The 26,405-nt window shown below is 37.8% G+C and overlaps 1 protein-coding gene across 2 annotated transcripts in view; it reads left to right on the top strand.

Moving 5' to 3' along the window:
• NGLY1 (N-glycanase 1) overlaps window positions 1-8,633 on the top strand; it is a 56,219-nt gene extending 47,586 nt beyond the window's left edge. For both annotated transcript variants that reach the window (XM_046680478.1, XM_046680471.1), the window contains 3 exons: window positions 17-202; window positions 7,389-7,566; window positions 7,930-8,633. In XM_046680478.1, the coding sequence (XP_046536434.1) occupies window positions 17-202; window positions 7,389-7,566; window positions 7,930-8,105 (540 nt within the window). In that variant the 3' untranslated portion in view covers window positions 8,106-8,633. The remainder of the gene's footprint in view (window positions 1-16; window positions 203-7,388; window positions 7,567-7,929) is intronic.
• The last annotated feature ends 17,772 nt before the right edge of the window (window positions 8,634-26,405 follow it).

A 26,405-nucleotide genomic window follows, 5' to 3' on the forward strand; every position in this document is an offset into this window, starting at 1 on the left:
CTGCTTTCTTTTTAAGAGAAAAGAAAACGTATTCATCCCTTCTGAAAATGAGAAGATTTCTAAAGAGCTCCACCTTTGTTATAATATTGTGAAAGATCAATATGTCCGAGTTTCAAATAATAATCAAACCATTTCTGGATGGGAGAGTGGTGTGTGGAAAATGGAATCCATATTCAGAAAAGTTGAAACAGACTGGAACATGGTAACTTAACACATGAAACTTTAAAACCTTTGTTGTTGTTTAAGCAAATATGGATTGGCTTCATTTTTCAGTTGTGCATAATGTGAACACTGGTAGATCAAAACTGCTTTCAGTAATCCTTAAAGCTATGCAAGAAAATCTTGCTCCCAATGTTTAATCAAAAGTCCATTACAAATTCACGTTTATTTCAAGGAAGTATCCAGTTTCATCAAAGAGGCTGAATTTAATTCTTTTGGGGGAACAATAGTCAAGTGTACGACCAACCCATGTGACTAGTTTTTGCCTGAATGTATAAAATATGTTGTTATTTAATTCCTTCACAAGATATGTATTAATTGACTACTAAATGCAAGGCTGTTAGGGAGTATAACAGCTTTAGTCCAAAATCCCAAGAGCTAACCATCTAACATGCTTTCATTTCAAAAGAATGTAGATGATTGAGCAGCGATACTAATTATTTCTTCTGTGTCCTAAAAAATAAAGAAGGAAATGGATTCTAGGACTATAGTAGTTCACTTGTACCAGCTTACACATTGTTATTACATGTTACCTGTAACAAGCAAGAGCCTTTGCTTTTAAACTGCCATACCCCTTAGACACACACCAAAAATAAACTCAGAGCTGGTCACATGACCTCAACAGATCTAACCGTATTATTGATAGATTTTCATAGGAGTCAGTGAACTTCTAGGGAGCTTTTAAAGTTAACTTGCCAAGATGGTTGAGTGGGAAGAGAAATTGTTCACTTGTGAAATATATAGGATAGATTAAAAACTGAGTCACAGATGAACAGCTGCTAGTGTTTATGAGCATCTTCCATAGCCTTATCACTGTACTAGGCATCAGAGTACAAAAGACTTATAGAGATATGACCTCTGCTTTATTTTTTTTCCCAATCGTTAGTTTTTGTTCTGAACTTACCTTGGCTTGTATCTTGGTGATCTTTTTGTATTAAACCAAGAATAACTTAGAGGATTATTAAAATTGTAGATTTAGGAATTTTCTTTAGTTAAAGAAGGGCATTAAAAATAATTTAAGATGTGTGTATCTATAATTGATTATATAGTTGATGAGAAAGGATGAACTTTTTCTGAAAGTCTGTCCTTAGCCTAAAAATTCCTCTGAACAGAAAGCAGGATAAGACAGACATGTTTTTCATCCAAGGTCTAGTCTTTACTTGCTAAACTGAAGAAGAAAAACATGCCTTTCTTCCTAACTAGCAGTGTTAATGGAGAAAGTAATGACAGAGAAAATAATGATGTGCTGCGAAGATGTGGTGTGCTGAAAAACAGGTCTACTCTAGGGCACGTTTCTTCTTTGTCTGAGTCACTCGTTTGTTCATCAGCAAACATTTACTGAGTGCCTGTTGTGCCAGGCATTGTTCTCAGCTATATGGATTAAAAAATGAAGACACGGTTTCTGCCCTCCCAGTCTAACAGGGGAAACTGGAGCATAAGCAGCCATCTTAACCACAATGCAGAGTGCTATAATAAGGATATAAACACATTGCTATGGAAACACCAAGGAGGGAGTAATTAGCTCTGGCTGTGGGAGTTGGGCAAAGCTCCACCGAGCAGGCGACATTTGAGCTGACGCTGAAGGGTGAGTAGGTGTTTATAAGGCAAGGGAACAGCAGGGAAAAAGCATGGAGTACATGGCATGTTTTGAGACCTCTAAATAGAACATTGTGGCCAGAGAGGGTCTATTGTATGACAAAGATTTAAATAATGTAAATGAGATGTGAAAGCCATTAAATAAAATCAGGCCCCTACTCAAGTAAAGTGTATACCTTAATATACTTTTACGAAGGGCACTGGTTTTTAAAAGTTGAATGAATCTATTTCCAGTTACAATATTTAGTACCAAATGAAGAAAAACACTAGAATCTTAACTACACTTGTAGAGACTAATAACTCAGAAATAATGTATTACCATTAAAACTTGAGTTTTCCACCTAAATCAGTATTTTTAGTTCTGTTAGTACTAGCATGTCCCGAGTTTCTAGATAGTAGAAGCCTATTTCCCCTCACACCTGGAATCGTGACAGATCACATACAGCCTGCTGTCAGATCGTTAGAACAGATTCTTCACCCTCTCGGAGAGGTAGCCTCCCAGGAGCACCGAGACTCACTAAGTTTTACTACTTAGCAAATACATTATCCAGTGATGTCTGGATGGAAAGGAATATGAAAAGCTAAATCAAGAAGACCAGGATGTTTTTTAGGAGGCAAGTGATAACACTTTGACAAAAGTGATATTAATAGCTTCCTAAGTAGTCTCCCTGTGCCTGCCCTGGTCCCTTCAAAGATGTTCTCCGTGCTATAGCCAGGAAAACGTTTTCAAAACCCCAATCATTACCAAGTGCTCTTAGGATAAGAAACAGTTCAAATCTCTTCCAAGTCTGGGCCTTGCCACCCTCCCTGGCCTTGTCTTGCACCCTGCTACTCCCTTCCTCTCTACATTGCAGCTGCACTGCCTTTCTACCCTCTGCACACAACCTCGTTTACTGTCTTGTTTGTTAGATTAACTTATCCATAGAGCTTGGCTTAAGCCTCACTCCCTCCAGTGCTAGTTAACTGGATCCATTTCCCCCTTTATCGACTCTGCACCGTTTACCTCTCCTTTGTGACATTTATTCAACAACTGTGTGTGAGAATAGATTGTCTCTCTCCTACTACATTGTAAACGTTCCCTGGCTGAGACCTTGTCTTTTTCTACCCACTTTTGTACTGTCAGTATTCATTTATCTAGCTTAGTGCCTGATACATAATAAATGTTTAGTAAAGATTGGTGAATATAAGAAAGAATGAGTGAGTGTATATGACATGAATTCTCCACTCCCCTAGGGCTGTGTAGAGCACCGTGGATACTCTGCCTTCGTTCAGACTGTGTCCCTTGGATGTTCTTAAATATTTTTTTATTTTTGAGTAGTTTCATCATTCTCTTTGGCACTGGAGTCATTTTAGCACTTTTTGGTGCATGGCATTATGTCAAGAATTGAATCATTTAAGTCATTCAGTAAACATGCACATTGTCAGACATTGTGCTTTGTACTTAGGATGTAATGGTAAGTGAAGGTGAGCATAGACCAATATAGGAGAAAGACATGTGGCCCAACTATTTAATGAGGTAAGTGCTAGAAGAATATGGGTCTGTAAAGGATACTACGGGAGAGAAGACAGAGGGAAGAGCCACTGTCCCTTCTTGAGTCAGAGGCGGCCTTGCAGAAGTAGTAATATCGGAGCAGGCTTTTGGAGGAGGAGGCAGAGGGAGAGTTTCACAGTGTGGAGACAGGATGTGGAAGGGGAGGGTGTTCTGGGGCATGAGAAATAGCATGTGCAAAAGCTCTGAGATGAGAAACATCGGATATATTCAGGGAAGAGTAAGTAGTAGGGAATGTTGTGGAGGATAATAGTGGGAAGTTAGAAAGGTAAACAGTTGTCAGGTCCCAGGGACTTGCATTACCTTGCAAATATGTAATAGGAAACCATGAAGGAGTTAGGCAAGGGAAGGACAAGATCACACTATGATCCGGAGTAATTCCAGAGGCTGCAAATGGAATAAATCAGCAGCATAGTATAGAAAGATTTAAATTCACTGGGAACTGACAATGATTCATGTTTGATCTCAGTGATAAAAGGGAATAACCAAAAATAAGATTCATGAGCAATACCAGTTTACCAGCATTGAATTAAAATCTCTTGAAATGCAACTACTCTGCTGGATACCTGTAGGAATGCCTGACTGCAAGGTATCTGCTGTATGGTGAACTCAATTAGAGTTAATCTTAGCAGTCTAAGCAGAAGAATAATTTTAAGAACATACTAAAGAATGACTTCAAACAGTGCAGTACAAATTGAACTTCTAAGAAACCACAGCAATGGGCGGACCAGCCTGGCATGTAGTAATCAGAAAATCTTTAAGTGAAGATCTTTTGTAGACTGTGTACACGAAGAAGCTGATATGCTAATTGTTCTCAGTCTTGAAAATAGTGGTTACAGCCACAACCCAAAAGACAAGTTTCAGTGTGTGCATTGTGAATGATATCACTTAGACCTTAAGCCATAGACACTGGTCTTGTTCCCACCCATGGATTGTGGTATGCCTGTGTGTCCTTAGAGATGCCCAACGAAGGTAAGGGTGGGTCATGACGGGGAGGGTGTGGTGTATAGATTTCAGTCTATAGAAAAAAACTCCATGACTTCTGATTTTACTATCACTAGTGCTAAAGTAGGGTAGCAATACTCATCTCTTAGTAGTCTCACAAATTGCAAAACCAAGCATGTAGGACTGAACAAAATAAATTACACCTATGAATTAAAAAAGCCAACAGGCAAAAATTTGTCTAAGATAACTCAAGAAGTTAGGAACAATCAACAGTTATAAAAGTACTTTTTTCTTTTCATCTAGACCAAACAATTGAATATTTGAGAGGTTATAAAGTATTTTTTTCCACTTGAATAAATTATAATTACTGGTTCTGTTGGTATTACACATAGGCAGGACCACAATTGGAGGTTTATATAAATCCTATTGTTTTGGTACATTTCAAATTACCAAAGTGAGTATACATATTCTTGGTAACTTCCTACCACCTTTAAAAATGCTGAGTTAAAGTAAGTTGGTTAAAATAGTACAGTCAGAATACATTACGTGGAAAGGATGACATGAATTTTCAATATAAATAGGGTCTGTTTTATTTCCATATATTGTTTCTTTAGCCTAAGAGACCTTTTATTTGCTCACAATATGTTTTTTTTTAAATATTTGATGTCTAGAAGAAATCCACTTTATTTTATTTATTTTTTTTTGATGAAGAAGAAGATGATTAGCCCTGAGCTAACTACTGCCAATCCTCCTCTTTTTCTGAGCAAGACTGACCATGAGCTAACATCCATGCCCATCGTCCTCTACGTTATATGTGGGACGCCTAACACAGCATGGCTTTTGCCAAGCAGTGCCGTGTCCACACCTGGGATCCGAACCGGCGAACCCCGGGCCACTGAGAAGTGGAACGTGCAAACTTAACCGCTGCACCACCAGGCTGGCCCTCACAATATGTTTGAATGTTTATTTTAAGCATTTAAGAATTCAATGATGAATTCCATCTTATCCTTTAACTTTTTAGACTCTTAAAAGCTGATGTCTTTAGGAATGAAAAATGTGTCTTAAGGACAAGCAGTTCTCTCAGATGGGTTTGACAGCTATTACAAATCTTCTGTGATAGTTAAAACCATGTTCTGTTCCAGACCCATGGTATAATTAAGGCAATTCTTGGGGTAAGCTAGAAATTTGAAGTTAACCTGACTTTAGTCTATCATATTTTATACCCACACTTTTGTGGGGACATTTGAAACTCCTGAGCTCTGAAAATACACAAGACATAGAAGTATGTACAGCAACATAAATTTGAGTGTATTTATTTCTGTCTTAAGATTACTTTTCCCCAGTCCTTTAGTTCTTCCAACCCCCTTTCTTCCAGTAACCCCTCTGTTTGGCTCATCTTTTCCAGATAATGCCTACATGGCTAGTAGTTTAGGATATGTGAAAGTAATGACTCCCGGGGAACATTGGTGCAATCCTGAGCCCCAGGTTCTCCTTACAAACAGCTGTAAGAGGAGCATGTGGTGGGAGCACGTGAGCATCAGAGGATGTTATAGTGAGCTTACCCTGAACTTGACTGGAGCAGTCAACAGTCCCATATATCTAGGTTTGTCATCCAGACAACAATAGTTGATTATAGATATCTAGTCTAAGGAATTCAAATCATTTTCCTTCGAGAGTGATTGTTTAGTTGTTTTATAATCTCCACCGTACTGGTTCTAAAAACTTTCAAATTAAATTAACTGACATATTTAACCTGGAAGAAAAATAACTATAGGTTGCCAAGTAGAACAGAATATCAACAGAATGCCAGCAGTGATTGAGTTTTTTACTTGATGACTAAACACTAGACTAGTACATGGAGTAGAACATTTCCATGGCAGGTGTGTTTTGTACGGTACTTCAACTGTTTGCCACTGAGAAGTAGATGAGATGTTTCTAAAAGAATATGTATGTGTATGTAGATTTTTAATACTTAAATACTATTTATTAAACCCTCCTATGAATCCAGAACATGTGCCTCAGAGAGCTTATGATTTGGTGAAATTAGATCATACAAGTACACTTGATGTTACATTGGGGTAAGGGAGTATTGGCGGTTCACAGTGGGATGAAATTCTGGACGACCGTGAAAGCTAAGAGTTTGGATTTAATTAATGCAAGAGCCAGTTACCTGCTCTACATTCTAGACTAGATACGTAACATGAAGGAAGTGGGATTTTGAAAACATTAATTAGGCAGTTGCAGAAAGATGAGCATAAAGTTATGACTATAGTGGTAAGTGTGGTATAAATGAAGAAAGGGGTTATTTCAAAGAAACGCCTGGGTAACTGGGAGTTTGGACTTGAGGGATAAATGGTTTAAGAATCAGATTCTAGGGGTTTGAGCCTAGGTGAATGGAGTTATCTGTGAAAGACCAAGACTAGATGTCAGTTTTCATTCAGCATCTTGAAGAGTGTATGAAACTGTGAGAGGAGATGAGCTGTAAACAGCCAGCTTGATGCCTTAAATAGTATACATTTAAAGTGGTAAGGGGCATTGATGAAGAAGGAATGGGGAGCGTGCTGTTTAGATAGTCAAGCATAGAATTACCTTTTAAGCCATTACTTAGTATTGACTGAGGTATTTTCTCGATTTAGGATATTTGGCCCATCTCATTGTACGAAAGCTTATGTGAAAATCCAGACTTACAAAAGAAGATAAATTAAGGAATAATTGCATTTAAAAGGATTTTTCATTTTTGGCAGGATTCATCATAAAGTTCACTTTAAATAACTAGACTTACTAATTTAAAAGAGAGTATGATTTACCAAAATTAGGTTAGCATGCAGCCCTTTAGGGCTGTACTTAATTGAGACACCTGTATTCAAATAATATCTTTCTTCCAGAGCAAAAGTTACTGTAGGAAAAATTGGCTAATAAAATGAAAAAACATTAGCAGTAAAAATCTTCTCAGTGGGGAAAAATTAGGTTTTTAATACTCATTTGTACATAGTACTCTGTGACAATAAGACTTGGACTATATGTTTTCTATACCATTTTGTTATTTCTGACAAGTCCTTTTTCCCCTCCTACTCTATAGGTGTATTTAGCCCGAAAGGAAGGATCATCTTACGCTTATATTTCCTGGAAGTTTGAGTGTGGGTCAGTTGGCCTCAAAGTAGATGGCATTTCCATTAGAACAAGTAGTCACACCTTTCAGACTGGAACAGTGCAGTGGAAATTGCGATCTGATACAGCACACGTAGAACTCACAGGCGGTAAGCATTTGACTGGAGAATTCATCATGAAGTGTGTATTTAATACTCTGAAGAATAGTATTTATTTGAGATGTGGTTCTGAGTTATTCATTCTATTGCATTAAAAAAATTTTTGAAAATTAAAACCTGTATAACCTCATTGTAATAGAAGGGCTTATGTTTTTAATTGTGAAACACAAATGGAAGGAGAAAAATCGTTTCTTTGTTTCAAAGGACACATTTCCTTCATAAAGAATAATTTGTGTTTGTTTTTTAAGAGTTGATTTTTACTTATAAGTCAGGTATATAAAATGAATTCCAAAACTGGCTCTTTATGTTCTTTAAGTTACCAAAAGCAAAGTCTTATTTTTTTTTCTCCAACAGATAAAACTCTTCGCTCCTATCATGATTTTTCTGGTGCCAGTGAAGTTATTTTGGAAGCAGAGTTAAGCAGAGGAGATGGTGTTCTTGCTTGGCAACACACCCAACTGTTTAGACAAAGCTTAAATGACCATGAAGATAATTGTTTGGAGATAATTATAAAATTTAGTGACCTTTGAGAACCAAAACATTATGGGAAAGCTGGCGATAATCAAGAACTTACCATGTTCTAAAGTAGTCTGTTGATTCAGTGCATGCTTAGTTGGTAGTTGACTGCCCTCTGCTAGTATTTCTTTTGCTGGCTATCCATCATGTAACCCTCATGACAGTATATCTTTATACTATGGACCATAATGAAACCTGAAATTAAAAGCTCCCTTCCACATGTGACTATAATTTGGAGTAAAGTCTTATTGCCCCAGTATGTGATTTTTGTCTAAGAACTGTAAGTAATAGTTTTAAAAGTAAAATGAAGGTATTCCTGATTAAGTACTATTCATGATTATGATAAAATCTTAACCTAATAATAGTCATTTGACATTTTCTGATCAGCCATTAATTTCTTCATAAGTAATGAATTAGATTTCCTAAGATTTTTAATTTTTAATAAATGTGAAAGTGTAGTATCTATAAGTTATAATGCATGAAAAATTTTATGATTGTAAATATGTAGGCATTTAAGAAATAAAACGAATTATTTTGCCTTATATCTTTTTAGTGGTTACTTAGGCTAAATAAAAATCTTTACTATGTATCCTAAACATTGAAAACGGCTTGAATAGACAAGAGTTACGAAAACATTTAACACTACATAAATTCAAAGATATATTATAAATCCATAATATGTGGATACTTGAGAAAATGCTTTATTTTTGAGTTTACTTTTGAGTATTTTTATCTACCTCATTGAACAAAGTATCTGTTCTTGTCTTTGAAACTGTAACTATATATTATATAGTATTGATATGCTATATTAAGAGTTTTTATGTCTGTGATAACCTCTCCAATTAAATTTAGTGAACATTTATTAAGTGTTTGTGTACAGAGGCATTGTGATAGCACTGTGAAGGAGGCAATGGTGAAAAAGACACAGCCCCTGTCTTCTAAATGCCTTTGTGATGTTCTGCAAAGTGAGTCTTCAACTCTTCATACAAGAAAAGTACATTCTCAGAGATTCTCACCCTGTGCAATTCAGTAAAACATTTACATGCATTATAAAATATGTACTAAGATCTTGAAACACAGGTCTTATGTTCTCTCTTTAGTTGTAGTCAAACTCTGTTGAGGATCACTTACTTGCTAAAAAGTTAAACTTCAAAAAAAGTAGTTTGTGCGTTTAAAGTTATTAATATGTCTTGAATATTAGAAATTTTTCTGGAATTCTCAGACTCTTGAGTTAATCATAGCATCATATAGAGGCCAAATACATAAAATTGGAGAGACTTGACTCTTAACCTGTCTTGATCTACATGGTATTGGCACAGTGAGTATTTTGATGATCAAGTGGACCAACCCTCTTAACCTTCATGAGAAAATCTGGAGATCTACAAGAAGTTTCATAAAGATGGTAATAAAAATGTGGGAACTCAACTGGATGCACTTTATCCATGAAAAGGATACATTCTACTTTTTACTTTAAGCAGAAAAATGAGTAGAATTGAAATGTCGCATGTTTTTGTAGAGTTGAACTGTTGAAAAGTTAGTTTCACAATTGTCTTAAATGTAGTCCATGAAAGTTTTAGCCCCAAAGGTACTCCATGCATGTTACTAGATATTTTATTATACAGAAAAGTTTGAAGATAGTACAGAAGGTATGGGACAAAACAATTCTCAATCATGTGCAAAGCCTAAGGGACAGTAAACCTATAAGGCAAAAGTAACTCAGGCAAAGAAGGGCTGATAGTGCAGACCCCCTCGGTAAACTGGGCTAATGTTAGGGTACACTTTGTATAGTAATCCTTTAGGATCTTCTCATTTAGAAGCACGTAGTCTGTTGTGATTAAAGAGTGAATGTGAAATCCCCGAGGGAATAACCAAACCCAGCTCTTCAGACATGCTCGGATTGATTAGCCGTCTACTGCCATTGCTCAAAAATGATTTACACCTTGCTTTCGGGTCAGATGCTGTCATGATGAATTTTATAGTCTGCTTTTTGTTGCAGTGCTTTTTAAAGTAAGTCTTTTGCTGGAAATCACATTCTCAAGATGAACAAGAACTTAACCTGATGCTTTGATCAAATTACAAGCGAAAGAAGCGCTTTAGATGAAGGGAGGTCTAGAGAACACTCTATCATGGACTTTTGGGGTAGGAAGAGTTGTTAGAGATAATTTAACCTAAAGTGTTTACTTTTCACTGAGGAAACTCAAACCCAGAGACATTAAATGATCTATAATTCAATGGATTAGTGACATAGGCAAGATTCATTCATATATCTCAATCTTTCCTTCTACCAAGTTGTGGGGTTATAGAATATAGACCTATGTGCGGGTTGCTGTTTTAGTAGGTGTTTCATGAATATAGATACTTTGATAGGAATATTCAAGTTGAGGTATTAAAATTTATATTAGAACCCATGATTTTTCTAACTATAGTTAAGCTTTTCTGGAGAATAAATTTATTGTAATTTGATGATAGATTACTCTAGATATGGTGGGTGCTTTGGTATTTGTGTAATAATTTTTTAAGATTCTTTTTTCCTCTACAACACGATAAATTGTGTTTTGATTTTATAGTCCAAACGAATACATTCTTATATGCCCATCACTCTGATCCAGATGGTACTTTTTCCTTAAATACTCTTGAAGGAATAATAAGAGGAAACCAACACAAGTCATGATTGGGTTTAATCCACTTAGCATGTATCCAGTCACATCCTTTATATTGACCAAAACAGTGCTTTATTTCTGATAAGATATTTAGAATGGACCTAATCTAAAAATGGCCACATTTGAGTGTTTAACCAGTGCCAATGACTTCAGTGTCTCGTTTGATCCCAGCAGCATTGTATAGTAGGTTGTGTATCTTATCCCCATTTTACAGATGATGAAACAGAGAGGCTCAGTGAGAGCCAGTATTTTAATGCCTGTGTGTCTAACAGCCATTCAGCATCACAAATGAAACAGACTCAGAAGTGGAGACCTTGCTCTCTTTTAATTTTCCAGACTTGCTCTGAGATCACAAAATTGTAGCAGCAACTGGAAATCCATAAGTAAGCCAGAAAGGGCCTCTGAAGAACTAAAATAAAGTCTAACCACTAAAGCTCATATTCCTTACTGTAAGAGAGCATTTTGGGTTGTCACTCGAAGTCTGTTACTTACTGATTTTAAATGTTTATTAAAGCCATTTTTGTTAGAAATTCAAACAATATTATAGTGTAAAGTGCTGCCTCCACTGCCCACACTCTTTATCGTTTTCAGAAGTAACTGACAAAATATTTACGTTTGTCTTTCCTGAGCTTTCCTGTAGATTGTCATATTCATACATGTACACACACACACAATCGGTTTTCATGTATTAGATTTTTTTCTTGTTAGGTCAGTAGAAGTATATTTTCTTTCTGCTTGTTTTCTTGGCAGTATATCTTGGAAATCTTGCCATGGTCAGTCACATTCTTTTTAACTGCTCCACAATATTCCTTCATTTATCCATTATTCTCTTCTTTACAGATGTTTAGGTCTTTCCCTTTTTTTATTATTGCAAACACTACTGCAGTGAAAATCCTTATACAGATTTCTTTCACATAGAATATATGCTAAGATATGTACATTTTAAATCTTACTACCTACTGTCATGTCACCCTCTGAATGAGGCACACCAGTTTACACACCCAGCAATAGTGTTTTAGGCCACTATTTCCTCCCATTCTTGCCAAAACTAAATATTGCAGTTGTGGTAGCCAGCCTCCAATGATCCTCGCCTCTAGCTTTCCTGTCTTTGTGTTGGCCCTTCCACACTGAATTAGAGCTGGCCTGTGTGTCCAGTATAATATAGTATTTCTGAGGTCAAAACAAGCCTTGTTTTCTTGGACTGCTCTCTCTGGAGGAAGGCAGTTGCATGCCATGAGGCCTCAAGCAGATCTATGGAGAGGAACACAGGGCTCCCTCTGACCTCCAGCAGCAACGTGCCAGCCATAGAAACGGATCTTCCAGCCCCTGTCAAGCCTTCATTGACTGTGGCTTCATGAGAACGAGACACTCCCAGTTGGAACTGCCCAGCTAAACTGCTGCTAAATTCCTAATGCACAGAAACCATGAAACATAAGAAATGATTTATTTAAAGACACTTTCAGAGTGATTTGATCATACAGCATTAGATTACTCTCATGGGCTGAGTGTGTCTCCCCAAAATTCCTGTGTTGAAACCCTAACCTCCAATATGATGGTATTAGGAAGTGGGGCCTTTGGGAGATAATTAGGTCGTGAAGGTGCAGCCCTCATGAGTGGGATTTCTGCCCTTATAAGAAAAGACAAGAAAGATCTTGCTTCTCCTCTCTGCTTTCCGCATTTCAAATACAAGGGCCATCACCAAGAACCCAACCGTGCTGCCATTCTGAGACCAGACTTCCAGCTTCCACAGCTGTGAGAAATAGATGGTTTAAGCCCCCCAGTCTATGGTAATTTGTTGTTGCAGCCCGAACTAAGACAATTACTAAAACAGCAGTGTTATTTTTGCCAATCTGTTGGGTAAAAAATACCTAGTTTTAAATATTTCTTTGATTACTTGTGAGATTAAATAATTTCTCATATGTTCATTAGCCATTTTTGTTTTAATTTTCTATGTTTGCCTATTGGGTGAGTTCTTTGTTTTGATAATCATTTTTAATATCCAACTCTTTCTGATTGCTTTCCTTTATATCCGCCTATGCTTGTTTAATGATTGTAATATTCTTTCTAAGATTACTAATGAGAATGTTTCTAGGGATCTCTTTTGTTAAAGAATTATCTCTATTTTCTTCTGGATCATACCACATTGTTCATCTTGGTTTCTCTTTCACGTTACTGGTTTTCCTTAAATGTTTGATTCACTGTATTTGTGATCAAGGACTAGACTGAATACCAGCTAGCTGGCCTGGGTTTTCTCACTCATTGTGTAGGCGTTTCTTCACCAGGCCCCTCCCTTGGTTGGGAGGGCTGACTGCAGAACTGTGAAAGTGGTGGGTGTGGCAGGCCAATAGTGAGCTTCACCATGGGGTGCCTGGACAGCAAGCAGGCAGACGTGCTGGACACTCGCACACCCCATCCCTTCCTGCTCAGTATTCATTTAGATTCATTTGCTTTGGGGATTTTCTTTTTTTCCAGTATGATCTAATTTTATTTTTTTTCTTAGATAAAACATTTACGGAATTACAAGGTCAAGACTATAGAAAAAGGTGGAGGCACAGAAGTCTTGCTTTGGAAGGCTCCCTCTTCTCTCTCACTTCCCTATTCTCTTCTCCCACCCACCCCACTTTCACGGGTAACCATATTTATTAGTTTTGGTTTATTCTATTTTTTTCTTTACAAAAATAGAAGCAAAAAAACATTTCTCCCCCTTTCCATCACGATAGACACTAGACTAACCTGCAGACACTGTTTTGCACCTTGTCTTTTTTTACTTAATGTGTCATAGAGATCACTCTGTATCAGTGTTTTAAAAGCTTCCTCAGCCTTTTACAGGTGTGTAATAATCTTTTGAATTCACAGAATTCACGTTTTGGGCTGTCTCCAGTCTTTTGGAGACTGTGGCAACAGTTAAAAATTATGTTAGCAGGTTTAATGTAAAATCTGGATTTCAGCTTATATTGAAACTGGATGATGTGACAGCACTGTGGCCATAATGGCAGCGGTTGACTGAGCCTGACTAGTAACTGTACCTCCTTTAAGAAAGGACCCGTATTCTGCATTATAGGGGTTACAAGGACCTTAAATCCCACACTCCCAGTCCCCAGCTCCCATGCTGAAGCCAGGGGTCAGCCTCCATTTACTGTAATACTTGCACTGCTGTTCTTCTTAGAGAAGGAGTCCTCTGTCCTCATGTCTACCAAGATTAGAAAATCAAAGATAGACCAAAAATGGCATGGTTTTATTTATTATTAATTCATTTTTACCTATAGTCACTTAACTCATAAATGCTATCTGCTTCTACATCTTGGAGTTGGTGACTGCCCCAAGGAATGTACTATTTTATTTGTGCATATTTCAGTCAAGTTTAAAGTAATTGTTTGATGTTACAAGTTGCTTAAAGCAAGACAATTTGACATGTTGAACAGCTTTGGGGCAAGTTGTCTTTGAATTTTTAGCAACTTAGAATCCGTCAGTAAGTTAAGATTGTAGGAATCATTTCTGTTATCAAATGCAAAATGTAGGAGACTTAATTTTTATATCTTTTTTTTTTATGATTTGAACCTCTCCCCAACTGCTTTTAATTTTCTGTGAGGCAAATGTACTCGGTTCTTGTAGTTGTCTTGGGATCCTCGTACTGAATAATTCTCAGAATGGTTTGTAAATATCACCATTGCATTTTGTGAAACTAGCTCTTCAGAGTGACCAGCCCACCACAGCACTCTCATGGTTTAAAAAGATTGTCACTAGTATGTGTAGTTGTTTTGTTCCAGATATCTCCTGCTATTACTTAACATTTTAGTTTTAAAAATTAAAAAAAAATACAGAGAAGTACAAAAAATATGACAAAAACCGGTAAGTGAAATACATTAATGTTTTGTTTTATTTACCTCATTTTCTAATGAAAATCAAAACAGCACTTAGGAAGTTGAAGTCCCCCATGGACCCTCTCTCAGTCCCGTTCCTCCTCCTCCTTTCCCCAGAGGCAACTATAATCAGGAATTTAGAGTTTATTTCATGATTTTTTACTTGTACTATATACACATGTTTAATAATACATAATATTGATTTGTATAGTTTTAAATGTACATAAATAGTATTATAAATAGTGCATAATGTTGTACAATTTGCTTTTTCAGTCCTTTTCTATCCATGTTGATACATATAGATCTTAGCTATCTGCCTGCTGCGTAGATTACATCATTGAACCGTACCACAATTTATTTCTCCCTTACCAGCCTGATGGATATTTGATTTATTCAGTGTTTATTACAAGCACTTATCATTACGCTTACAATCGATGCTGTGTATCTCCTTGTGGATAAGTGCAGTTTCTCTAGGATATATTCCTAGAAATAGGATTGCTGACTCATAGGCTCCGTACATTTTCAAATTCATTGCCGATTGTTCTCCAAGATGTTTAGTGCCGACTTAGTGCTTTTCTACATCCTGGCCTACATGCAGTATTGTTAAACTTTATGATTTTTGCTACTATCATCTGTGTGAAATTATATTTTGTTGCTTTACTTTGTATTTTCCTGATTACTGGTGCATAGCCTTTCACATTTATTGGTCACTTGGGTCGCCTCTTCTGTGATTGCCTGTTCAGATATTTTGCCCCCTTTCCTATTGGGTTCTTTATCCTTTTCTTACAGATTTTTAGGTCTTTATGTATTCCAGGTGGTAATCTTTTGCCTGTTATATATTTCTCTCCATATGTGACTGATCTTTTAAATATGTCGATGATCCTTTGTCAGACAGAAACGACACAACACAACAAAAAGCCATCTTCTCTACAACATCTAGTTAGGAAGGTAACATTTTGACTTAGACCTTTTTATAAGCCCTGAAGTCAGTCTTACTAGGCAGAGGGCTCTGTGGGAAGAAAAGGGACAAAGTGGTATCTGGTGGCAATAAAGAATGTTCTTGAAATATAACACTGAATGAAATTCCATGTGTGATGGCAGCATGCTTATAATTTGGAGAACGTTGCGGCTTAGGGAGAAATAAATGCTTGAAAATGAAGGCATTCTCATGCTGAATTCTTTGGTGGAAAGAAAGACTGTCATCTGAAATGTTATGTCATCCCTTGCAGATGTAAAAGACTAAAAAAAGCAGAGAGAGACTTTGATCTTCACTTAATAAATGTGGAGCCATCAAAGCTCTTGTACTTCTTGTAAACTTAAATTTGAAACAGATTAAATGGTAAGGGAAAATGGTGGCGGGGAACTTTGTAAAATGGATCATGAAGTAGTAGAATTGCAAAAAATCCATAGTTGAAGAAATGAGTACTGTAATTTCAATTGTATTCAAATCATCTCACAGAGTAAGGAGTGTTAGCACAGAATGGTCATGCACCCAAGTTACACATCTTTGCCACTAAGGAAAAGTACTGTATTTTTATTAATAAAATATTATTAGGCTGGAAATGCCAGGTGACAGAGGAGTTGCCCAGAATATATAGTGCAAACCTAAGTACCATTTTTTTCTTATTTGGTTGTATGGGGACGTGTGTCTACACTGAGGTGTCACAAGGTTCCTGTTCTGCCTGAACCACCAGCTGAGGATGGGGTGCTTCACCTCCGGCTCCCCTCACTTCTCTGTAGAGTTCTTCTATCCAGTCCCTGGATGCACACAGGAGCTGCATGAATGCCTTGTTAAGAAATATGCATGTGGGGCCGGCCCCCGTGGCTGAGTGGTTAAGTTCGCGTGCTCCGCTTTGGCGGCCCAGGGTTTCCCTGGTTCGGATCCTGGGTGCAGACATGGCATCGCTCATCAAGCCATGTTGAGGCGGCATCCCACATAGCACAACTAGAAGGGGCCACAACTAAAAATATACAACTATGTGACGGGGGGCCTTGGGGAGAGAAAGGAAAAATAAAACCTTTAAAAAATATGCATGCATATTAAATAATCACTACTGCTAAAACATGTTTTCGGGGGAGAATGGAAATATTCTACATTGGATTTCTCAGACTCTACTCTCCACATCATGATTATGATATTTTTTGGAAACTTCATTTTGCTTTATAAGTGCGAGTTTATTTTTCTTAGTTTGAATGCAGTGTTGTGTTTAAGCCTCATTTTCTGATAAAAGTATAAACTTTGATTTCACTCACTGCAGGAAGAATTGCATTCGGATTAAATTATACTATTTGTGAAAGATGATACTATTTGTGAAATAATTCCTCCTTTATATGTGAGTGTATTACAATAGGAATACACAAATAGAAACAGGAAGAAAAATTACAAGCTGTGTATTTAATATTTCTGCTATTCTCCTGTAATGTGATGTCTCACACAGAACACGGGCTCTTTCAGGCAGTTTTCCCAGAACATGTGACTGTACCACTCTGTCGGAGGGGGTCACTTAAAATGCAGATTCCTGAGGCTCATGCAGGAGATTTTACGTCAAAATCTTTAGTTTGAAGCTGGGGAATTCGGTTTATTAACAAGTCCCTGGTTCTTTAATAGACAAACATTTGAGAACTACTGTTCTAACCTAATGCTCTTATTTTCATGATGAGGAAATTGAAGGTCAGAGAGGTTAAGGCACTGTCCCAAGGTCACACAAGTTAGCAATTCCTTGCCCACTGCCTAATTGGAAACCTCTACTATTGCTAAGCTGTCTCCTTGTCATTTTTACCAGGATTTTACCAACGTGTGGTTGTTTTGTTGTTTCCCTTACATCATTACATGCTAGCTGCTTTTTTCCCCCCTTATTTAATGGAAAAGGAGTATAATTTTTTCCTGGTTCTCTCTTCTCAACTCTTAGAGCAGACCAAGCTACCTCCAAAAGGGGAGGAGGAGAGCGGAGAGTGAAAGAAAGAAAAGTGGTGTTCTGGATTAACTAAGCCCATTTCTCTGCATCCTAGTTCACTGAGCCCACCACCGTCTGTGTTTTACCTCTCAGTCACTGAAGACACGGGACGGCGAGCCCTTCAATGCCAGGAACCATGGCCTATTCTTTTGTTACTCCTGCTATATGTAGCACAGCAACCAGGAGGGATATAGTGAGAGGCAGCAAAGGATAAGCAGATAAACCACAGAATGAAAGGAACCTAGAGGACTCCCTGCCTCTCCAGGGCACTACTCCTCTTTTGCGGTGTATTTAGCAGTTTTGCCCCAGGACATAATCTAAAAGTTTTGTACCCACTGTGTTGTGGATTTTCGTATCAACTTGTGAAGTGTCGGTGAAGGTGACCTTCCGAACTCTTCTGTCTGAACTCCTCTGAACTCTCCTTTCTCTTTCTCTTTCTCTTTAAGTAGTAGCCTCAGATTCAGGGGTATCTTTTCATTCTCCTTTAGTCACTGGGACTTGCTCTCTTTCACTCCATATTTGGTTCCTTTTCTGATCTGATCCATCAGCATGATCCCAGTTGGCTCTCTGTTACCCTAATCAGTTCAACACGTGCTTGTCTGTTAAAATTGATACGAATATTAGTTAAAATCTGTGGTTAAAATAATCACGGGGATAGTTGGACAGCTGTGCACATACCACATCTTTTTTAAAACTCTTTTTGTCGTGGTCAGTTCTTACCAATCTTTCAGTTCCCCTTTGCCAAAGCTCCGTTTTGAATCTTCTAATCTTACTATTTCTCTTATGGAACTGAGTGCATCTCATAGTTTCACCGATGAACCTAGGCCTAGATGACTCTCGCAGACGGACCTCGTGCTGACGTCTCAGAGATGTCTGAGTTCCGTGTCTCCGGACGCTTGAGGTCCCTTTCCACACAGATATCCCGTTGCCATTCTCAGAAGCACAGCCCCGTCTCCGTGACGGCAAGGTTCTTGTTAACAACTGTGTATGTGCCACCTTGATGTTCATGACATAGCTGATTCAGTCATTCAATATAGATATTGATGAACTAATTTGTGTTAGGAATTCTTTTAGATACAGGGAATACAGCAACAAATAAAATAGACACCACTCCCTGGCCTCATGAAATTTATATTGTACAGCAGGAGATGGAGTTTAAGCAAGATACACACATACGTATTTAGATAGTAATAAATTCTGAAGAAAAAACTTTGATTATCATTTTGCCAAGACACAAAATTAGGCTGATAAGTCAGTAGTGGCTCCCTTAGCTAATGAACCTAGCTGACTGCCCAGCCTCTGAAGCAGGATCACTGGCAATTCACTGTGGCCTTATGGTCTACGCTCACCTCTACCTAACAGATACTGGTTACAAGGAAGACACGCTACCTTCCATTACTGTCTCTCACTGTAAGCATTGAATAACTTAGGGTGTGGATTTTGCACAATTCTTTGAGCCTGCTGCAAGCATCCCACTTTCTTTCACACTGGTTGTCTACCACACGTTGTGTCCTCAGGATAAACCCAATGCACGTTTTCTCTATACAAAATACTTCACTCTGCCATCTGTTGTGTTAGGGATGTTAATTGTGGCTCCATCTGTTAGAGGAGGACCAGCCATTGGCCTAGAGTGTTGAACCAAACATTGATTAGGAGGAACAGTGCAGTGACACTCAGTCCTTACCAGCATCTCTCCATCTCTACCTGGACCAAATTTGCTTCCTTGCTTTTGCCTCACAAATATCTTGTCAGCTCTAGTGCAGCCACTTTATTAAATAGTTGTATAGCTTTAAGTAAGTTCCTTCTTAGTCTATGTACGATACATGGGCATAATAATTCCAAGTTTTCAAGAATAGTGAGTATTAGGGATCTTTCATATAAAGCATTAGCGTGATGCTTGAATGTAATAGGACACAAGGCATGGTAGTGGTCATTATGATTGATCCCTCACCCTGGAGGGCCCAGACCTGGCCAAACAGTACCTTCTTCCAGAATTTGGCCTTAGCCACTCCTGTTTAGATACCTTTCTCATTCATAATTTTGCTTCACCTTTAGCATCTTTTTGTAAATTTGTAGTACTTATTTTTAAAAATATATCAAGAAAATTGGAGGTGTTGATATTTAATAGCATGTAGTAATATTTTATTAACTTGCAAGCAATAAAAATTTTGGATTTTTTTCTTATAACTTCTTCTTATTATACATACACTACAGACAAAATTAAAATACAGATAAGCAAAAATTAAAAATCACCTGTAATCCCATTGCTCAGAAATAACCACTCTTCAGGGGCCGGCCTGGTGGCACAGGGGTTAAGTGCACATGTTCCGCTTCCGTGGCCCAGGGGTCGCTGGTCCGGATCCCGGGTGCAGACATGGCACTGCTAGGCATGCCACGCTGTGGTAGGCGTTCCACATATAAAGTAGAGGAAGATGGGCACAGATGTTAGCTCAAGGCCAGTCTTCCTCCGCAAAAAAAGAGGAGGATTGGCAGCAGTTAGCTCAGGGCTAATCTTCCTCAAAAAAAAAAAAAAAAGAAAAAACCGCTGTTCAGATGTTTGTATTTATCTTTATATAAATAAGGATACTTTTTTTTTTCTTTTTGGTGAGGAAGATTGTCACTGAGTTAACATCTGTCCCAATCTTCCTCTTTTTTTTATGTGGGATGCTGCCACAGCATGGCTTAATGAGCAGTATATAGGTCCATGCCCAGGATCAGAACCCAGGAATCCCAGGCTGCCAAGGTGGAGCACATGAACTTAACCACTACACCACCAGGCCGGCCCTAGGATATGTATTTTAAAGTTTATATGGCTATTTTTTTTTTTACCAAAAGTAGAATTGCACTCTACATAATGTTTTGTAATTATACATGTGAATCATAATGTTCTTCTTCTTTCTTTCTTTCCTTTTTTTTTTTTTTGGTGAGGAAGATTGGCCCTGAGCTAACATCTGTTGCCAATCTTCCTCTTTTTGCTCAAGGAAGATTGTTGCTGAGCTAACATCTGTGCCAATCTTCCTCTATTTTGTATGTGGAACACCACCACAGCATGGCTTGATGAGCAGTGTATGAGTCTGCACCTGGGATCTGAACCAGTGAACTCCAGGCCACCAAAGGGGAACATGCACCAACTTTAACCACTATGCCGCAGGGCCGGCCCCATAATGTGCTTTTCATTATTTTTTATGATTTTAAAGTAATCAACTATACAGATGCATTGTAATTTGAAGGAAACCAATCTTGTTGGATTTTTAGTGGTCTGATTAGTTTGTTGTTTTGTTTCAGTTTTTGCCAAGTTTTTAATAGGGGTAAATGACAAGAAAAGGTGGCTCTTAGCAAATTTCTTTTTAAAAAATCAAAATACCCATAACATGTTCTGAGATGATAGTGATTCAATCCAGTTTCCCATACTTGGTTTAGTAACATCTTAGGTCCCCAGTTCATTGTGACCATTGTCAAGGCACTTTGCTCCTTTCTTCCTCCTTCTGTGATTACCGGATACCTCCTATATGCCAAGGACTGGAGTGGGAACTGAGGATGCCAGGTCAGCCTTCAAAGAGCTACTTGACGACTCAGCACAGGACTCCTACTTTAAGGGGAGAAAATATTCAAGTAAGGGTTTTAAAAAGACATTTTTGGTTTACTCTATTATAAATTAAACCTGCCAGATTTTGTGGTACATATATAATTGGTACAGAGATGTTTTTTAAATTTGAATCTCAGATTTATTCACTAGTCTGAACATATAGAACATCAAACATATTTCCTAGTCTCCTTCTTTCCTACTTATCACGTGCTTAAAAAAGAATCGAAATCTTACTGCTTATTTTCATGTAACATAAAGATTAACGGACTATGGTGAGAATTGGAAAGGACTTCCGTAATCAGTGGCAGATCTGTTTGGCATTGCAGGACGACAGTAATTTTGAAGAGGAAGTGAGATTAAAATAGAGCCTGATGGCTACGTATAGGCCTGGTGGTCCTGGAGCTGCAGCCTGTTTACCAGAAGGCATAGATGTGGAGGCTCCGATGACTGGAATTCAGAGATCCATGTTATGCTGAATACACTGGGCTCTGTGAGCTGTTTTAAAGATAATGGCAGGCAGTGAATAGCTCAGCGTTTTGCAAGACAGGTGCAGCCCCCAGTCTCCTGACAAGTTGCCAACATGGGCCAAGTTTGAACCTGCTGATTGTATATTGATAAGATGTAGACAATGTTCATCATAGAAGAAAGTAAGGTTTCAAAGGTACAGTTAAATCTCAGCTTTCTGCAGTAGATGTTATACCTGACTGTTATTAATTAGCAGAAGGTAAATTAATTAACAAGGGTAAATATACTTATGTAAAAATAGAACTAATAGATTGCTTCTTTCAAAACTAATCACTGCATAAATTATGGTAGGTTTCATTGGGAAGAAATTACACATATTTTTAATTCTTTTAGTTAATTAAATTTATCCAATGACCATTTAGATGAGCCATCATCATCTTAAATTGAAGGTATTCTATCCCAACCCCAAATCGGACTTCTCGTCTCCGAGTGATTCTCTTTCCCATCTTTCCTATTTCTATCAATGATGCCACCTCACATCAAGAAGCTTTATCAAGTCCTTGTTGATTATTCTTTTAAAATATTTCTGTCTTCCACCTATTCCTTTCCAATCCCACAATATGATCCAAGCCCTTATCCCTTCCTGACTGGTTTCTGTGTCTCTGCTATCTCCCTTTTCCAGATATTCCGCATGTAGTATGTGATCTTCCTAATATGATATGTGATCCTCCTAAAACATTCATTTCATCACTTCAATCCCCAGTTCACACTCACCCTGGATTCCCCACAAGTTTAATTCCTGGCACATAGTGAATTTTTAGGAAATGTTGAACGCCTGGTGAGCTAACTCACTGATCGGTTTCCAAAATGTGAGGTTTTGGTTTTGTTTTATCCTCAACATGCGATTCACTAAGCTTAAACTCGTAACTGTGTTACCATGTTTCTTTCAGGTTATTTTCACTTACAACTATAAAATGCACTATGGCATTGTAAAATGATTGTTGACAATGAAATAAACTAAGGAGATAAAGCTTTAAGTACACTTCTATCTTGTGAAATAATTTGGAGTCACAATCTAACTTGTGCTTCATTAAAACTTGAATCATTCACAATGTGTCTCTTTATGATGAAGATACTGATTTCCATAATCCTCAATTGCAAATCAGTCTCATTATTTTCTATGTCCCTATGTATGCTCAACCCTTCTTCCCATTCTTTTATTTTTAGACCCAGCCAACCTGCCAATCATCTGTCTGTGAACTGTTCATGAGCAACACCATTACTAAACAGGATTGTAATATTAGGGATTTTGGCTACTGCATATATGTTTGTAAATCAGTTGAATATATTAAGCATGTGGAGTTTAATCATTTTATATTCAAGAGAAGTTTTACATGAAATGTTGAATGTTTACATTTGGAGTGGAAGTGCTTTCTCTTCTTCCGCATTCTCCCATTCAGGATTTCCAAAAGTTGTGATAATATAACTTTAAGCAAAGTTTATTAAGAACCTTAGATTAATTGTATGGCCCAGCTCGAAATGATACACATAATCAAAGGACACAAATTTAATAAAACCAATAAGTTGGTTCAAACAGTTCCTGGGGTGATTCTGGTGTCTCTCAAATACCCCAGTGAATGACCATGGCTATTCTTTACCAGAACTAGGTTTTAGAGCCCTAAATATTAGCTATGAGTTTTCTTTTTCTCTTGGCTTAATTTTTATAAGTACTTTTGAAAGATGTGCAGCTTGCTGATCAGTGACTGAAAATGAGGGAAATGAAGTAGATTAGCCAGATCTATTCTGGCTAATATTTGACAATTCTGGATGATTAACTCCTGAGTAATTGACTGTAATATGCATATTTCTTTGGTTCATAGTTAGAAGCTCTTTTAGCTCTTCTGATTGCATGCTGTAAACTTTCTAATTGTGAACTGACTGTCAAGTTGCTCTTGTTCCAAGCAGACTGGGAAGAAATGTGGGAAGTTCTTATGTCTAAAAGTTACTTAAAATGTGTACAACTCTTTTAAGCTGGGGTAGACTATTGTTGCCAATAAACTAAGTTTAACATTTCTCTCAGTGTGTTAGAGTGATGTTGCTACTGTGTGTAAATTGGAGCTTTAGAGAGTAAATATATGTTCAGTGGGCTTCAAGCCAAGTTCTACTAGATGTTTCCCACCAATTTTGCCTCCAGTCAGCATGATAATACTAGCAGAAGTTACTCATTCTTAAGCACAAGCAGAATCCGAAAAGACCAAACAGCGACCACTAAACAGGTCATTCCCTGCTGAAGTGGAAATCAGCAGGAACACGTGACGTAATAGATGCAAGATGCAGGGACTTAGTTTGCATGCCTGATGCTGGGCTTTATTTTTTGAATCTTTTAAGGATTATTTTTACGTGGGGAGCATTGTGTTCTGCAGAGGCCTTTTCTAGTTTATTTTAGTTTGATTAAGGTTGTCTGCTTATTTGAACTAGAAAATGTCAAGAACACATATTGTTGATTTGATGCAGTTTGTACCAAACAACGAAGAGTGTTAAATGTGGTAATTTGAGGCATATTTTATAGAGATTTTTGGAAAAGTTACATGTTACAAGGGTTTCTTTTCTTCTCTTTAAAATGAATCTGCTATTCATAAATATAGGCTCTAATTTACCCATAGGTTGTGTTCCAAAAGTCTGTTTTGAAGTCTGTTGTGGAAAGACTAAGGACTTTTAAGTAAGCCAGACCTGGTCAAATCTTGGTTCTATTATTTCTTAGCTGGATTAATCCCTTAACCTTTCAGAGCTTCTTTTTATACGGGCAGAAAAGGAATAATACCTTCCCTAATAAGTTGTTAGAAAGCTTAAAGAGAATGTATATAAACTGCAAAGCATAGGGCTGGGGACACAGTAAGTATTCAACTAACAGCAGTGGTAATAGATTAGCAGTAGCAGACGCAGCTGCACTTGTCAGAATTAACAGCAGGAATGTAAGTTACTACACTTTGCATGGAAATGAGCTTTTGTAGAGCAACCTAGAAATGCCATCTTATTTAAAAACAAGGTGAATGGGAGTTTTTTAAAAAAGTTTCAATTCCGAAAAAAAAATGTTTCAGACCAAATTTTATAATAAAATTAGCTTTAACCTATGGAGAAGAACATGTAATTTTACAAGCTAAAGAAGCTTTTTGTTTTTGTTTTTGTTTTTTTAAGATTTTTAAATTTTTCCTTTTTCTCCTCAAAGCCCCCCGGGTACACAGTTGTATGTTTTTAGTTGTGAGTCCTTCTAGTTGTGGCATGTGGGATGCCGCCTCAGTGTGGCTTGATGATTGGTGCCATGTCCCCGCCCCGGATCCGAACCTGCAAAACCCTGGGCCGCTGCATCGGAGCGCAAGAACTTAACCACTTGGCGATGGGCACCTCCCCCCCCCAAAGAAGCTTTTTGATTAGAGGAAAGTCACTGAGAATACTGGCAGTGATTTTGACACTGTAAATTTAATAATCTGCTGGTATCTAAAGAAGAAAAACAGAGACAACTCTAATTCTTTGTCCTTTCGTGTGCGTAGAGCTTTAGAGTTCATAAATTTATGCATAGGTGTTATCTCAGGAGTCATCCCCACTTTACAGATGGAAAAACTGAAGCTCAAGCAAATTCTCTTGCCTGAAGTCACACAATTAGTTAAAGCAAAATGGAAACCAGAATGAGTTCATTTAATTCACAGAAACATTTGCTGAGTGTATGCCAATACTGGGGATATGGAAATCAATACATCTCCCACCCCTCCCCCTCCTGACACCACACAGGATATAGGCCTTCCCTTCCAGGATTTGAACTTTCCTCTCTGCTTGGGCCAAGTATTCCCCCTCCCTGTCTTAGTCCATTCGCTGCTGTAACAAAATCCCACCAAGTAGATAGCTCATGAACAACAGAAATTTATTGCTCACAGTTCTGGAGGCTGGAAGTCAGTGACGACATGGCCAGATAAGGGCCCTCTTCGGGTTGCACACTTCTCCATCGTACCCTCACATAGCAGAAGGGGTAGGAGTCTCTCTGGAGCCTCTTTAATAAGAGCACGATCCCATCCATGAGGGCACCACCTTCTGACTTCACCTCCCAATGGTGCCACCTACTAATACCATCCCATAAGACACTGGGATTTCAACATAGGAATTTTGGGGTGACACAAACATTCAGACTGCAGCACTCCTCCTACCAGTGCACACGTATCCTGGAATGTGTCAGAACCAGGGAGATTTCTTGTTACACCAAAGCATAGTGGTGCTGGGAATTCCAGACAGTCTGCATCACTCACATGTGCATACTTCTGTTATTAACTACATGATAGCTGTCCACTGACAACTGTTGGTCTGGTACTTCTCAAAGCGTCAAAAGTTAACATATCTTATTTTCTAGAATTCAGCGACATTTTATGGTTATCATTCTCTTTAAAAAAGCTTTTTAAGTGTTTTAAAAGTTTAAAAAACAAAACAAGAAAAACTTTGCCTTCCAGTTTTGGAGAGCTCTAGCACAAGGCTGAAACAACATACAGACAGATATCCAGGATGGATGTCTTGGTTAAGAGCAGGAAGTATGCCTTTACTTTTTTCCCCCTTTCTCAGTGTTCACAGCATTTTAAGAACAGAATCCGTGATTAAATAAATTGAGGTTTTGAGGTTTTCAGGATTCAGATCATGAGAGGGTTTTATGGCTTTTCTCCAAAGCATAATATATTACTGGCTTTCTCTTCCCATATCCAGACAGCTAATAGCTTCATCGAACTGTGTTCTTTTCCCCAAAAAGGAAATT

The sequence above is a fragment of the Equus quagga genome, chromosome 1 (assembly GCF_021613505.1).
Source record: "Equus quagga isolate Etosha38 chromosome 1, UCLA_HA_Equagga_1.0, whole genome shotgun sequence".
Taxonomy (NCBI): domain Eukaryota; kingdom Metazoa; phylum Chordata; class Mammalia; order Perissodactyla; family Equidae; genus Equus; species Equus quagga.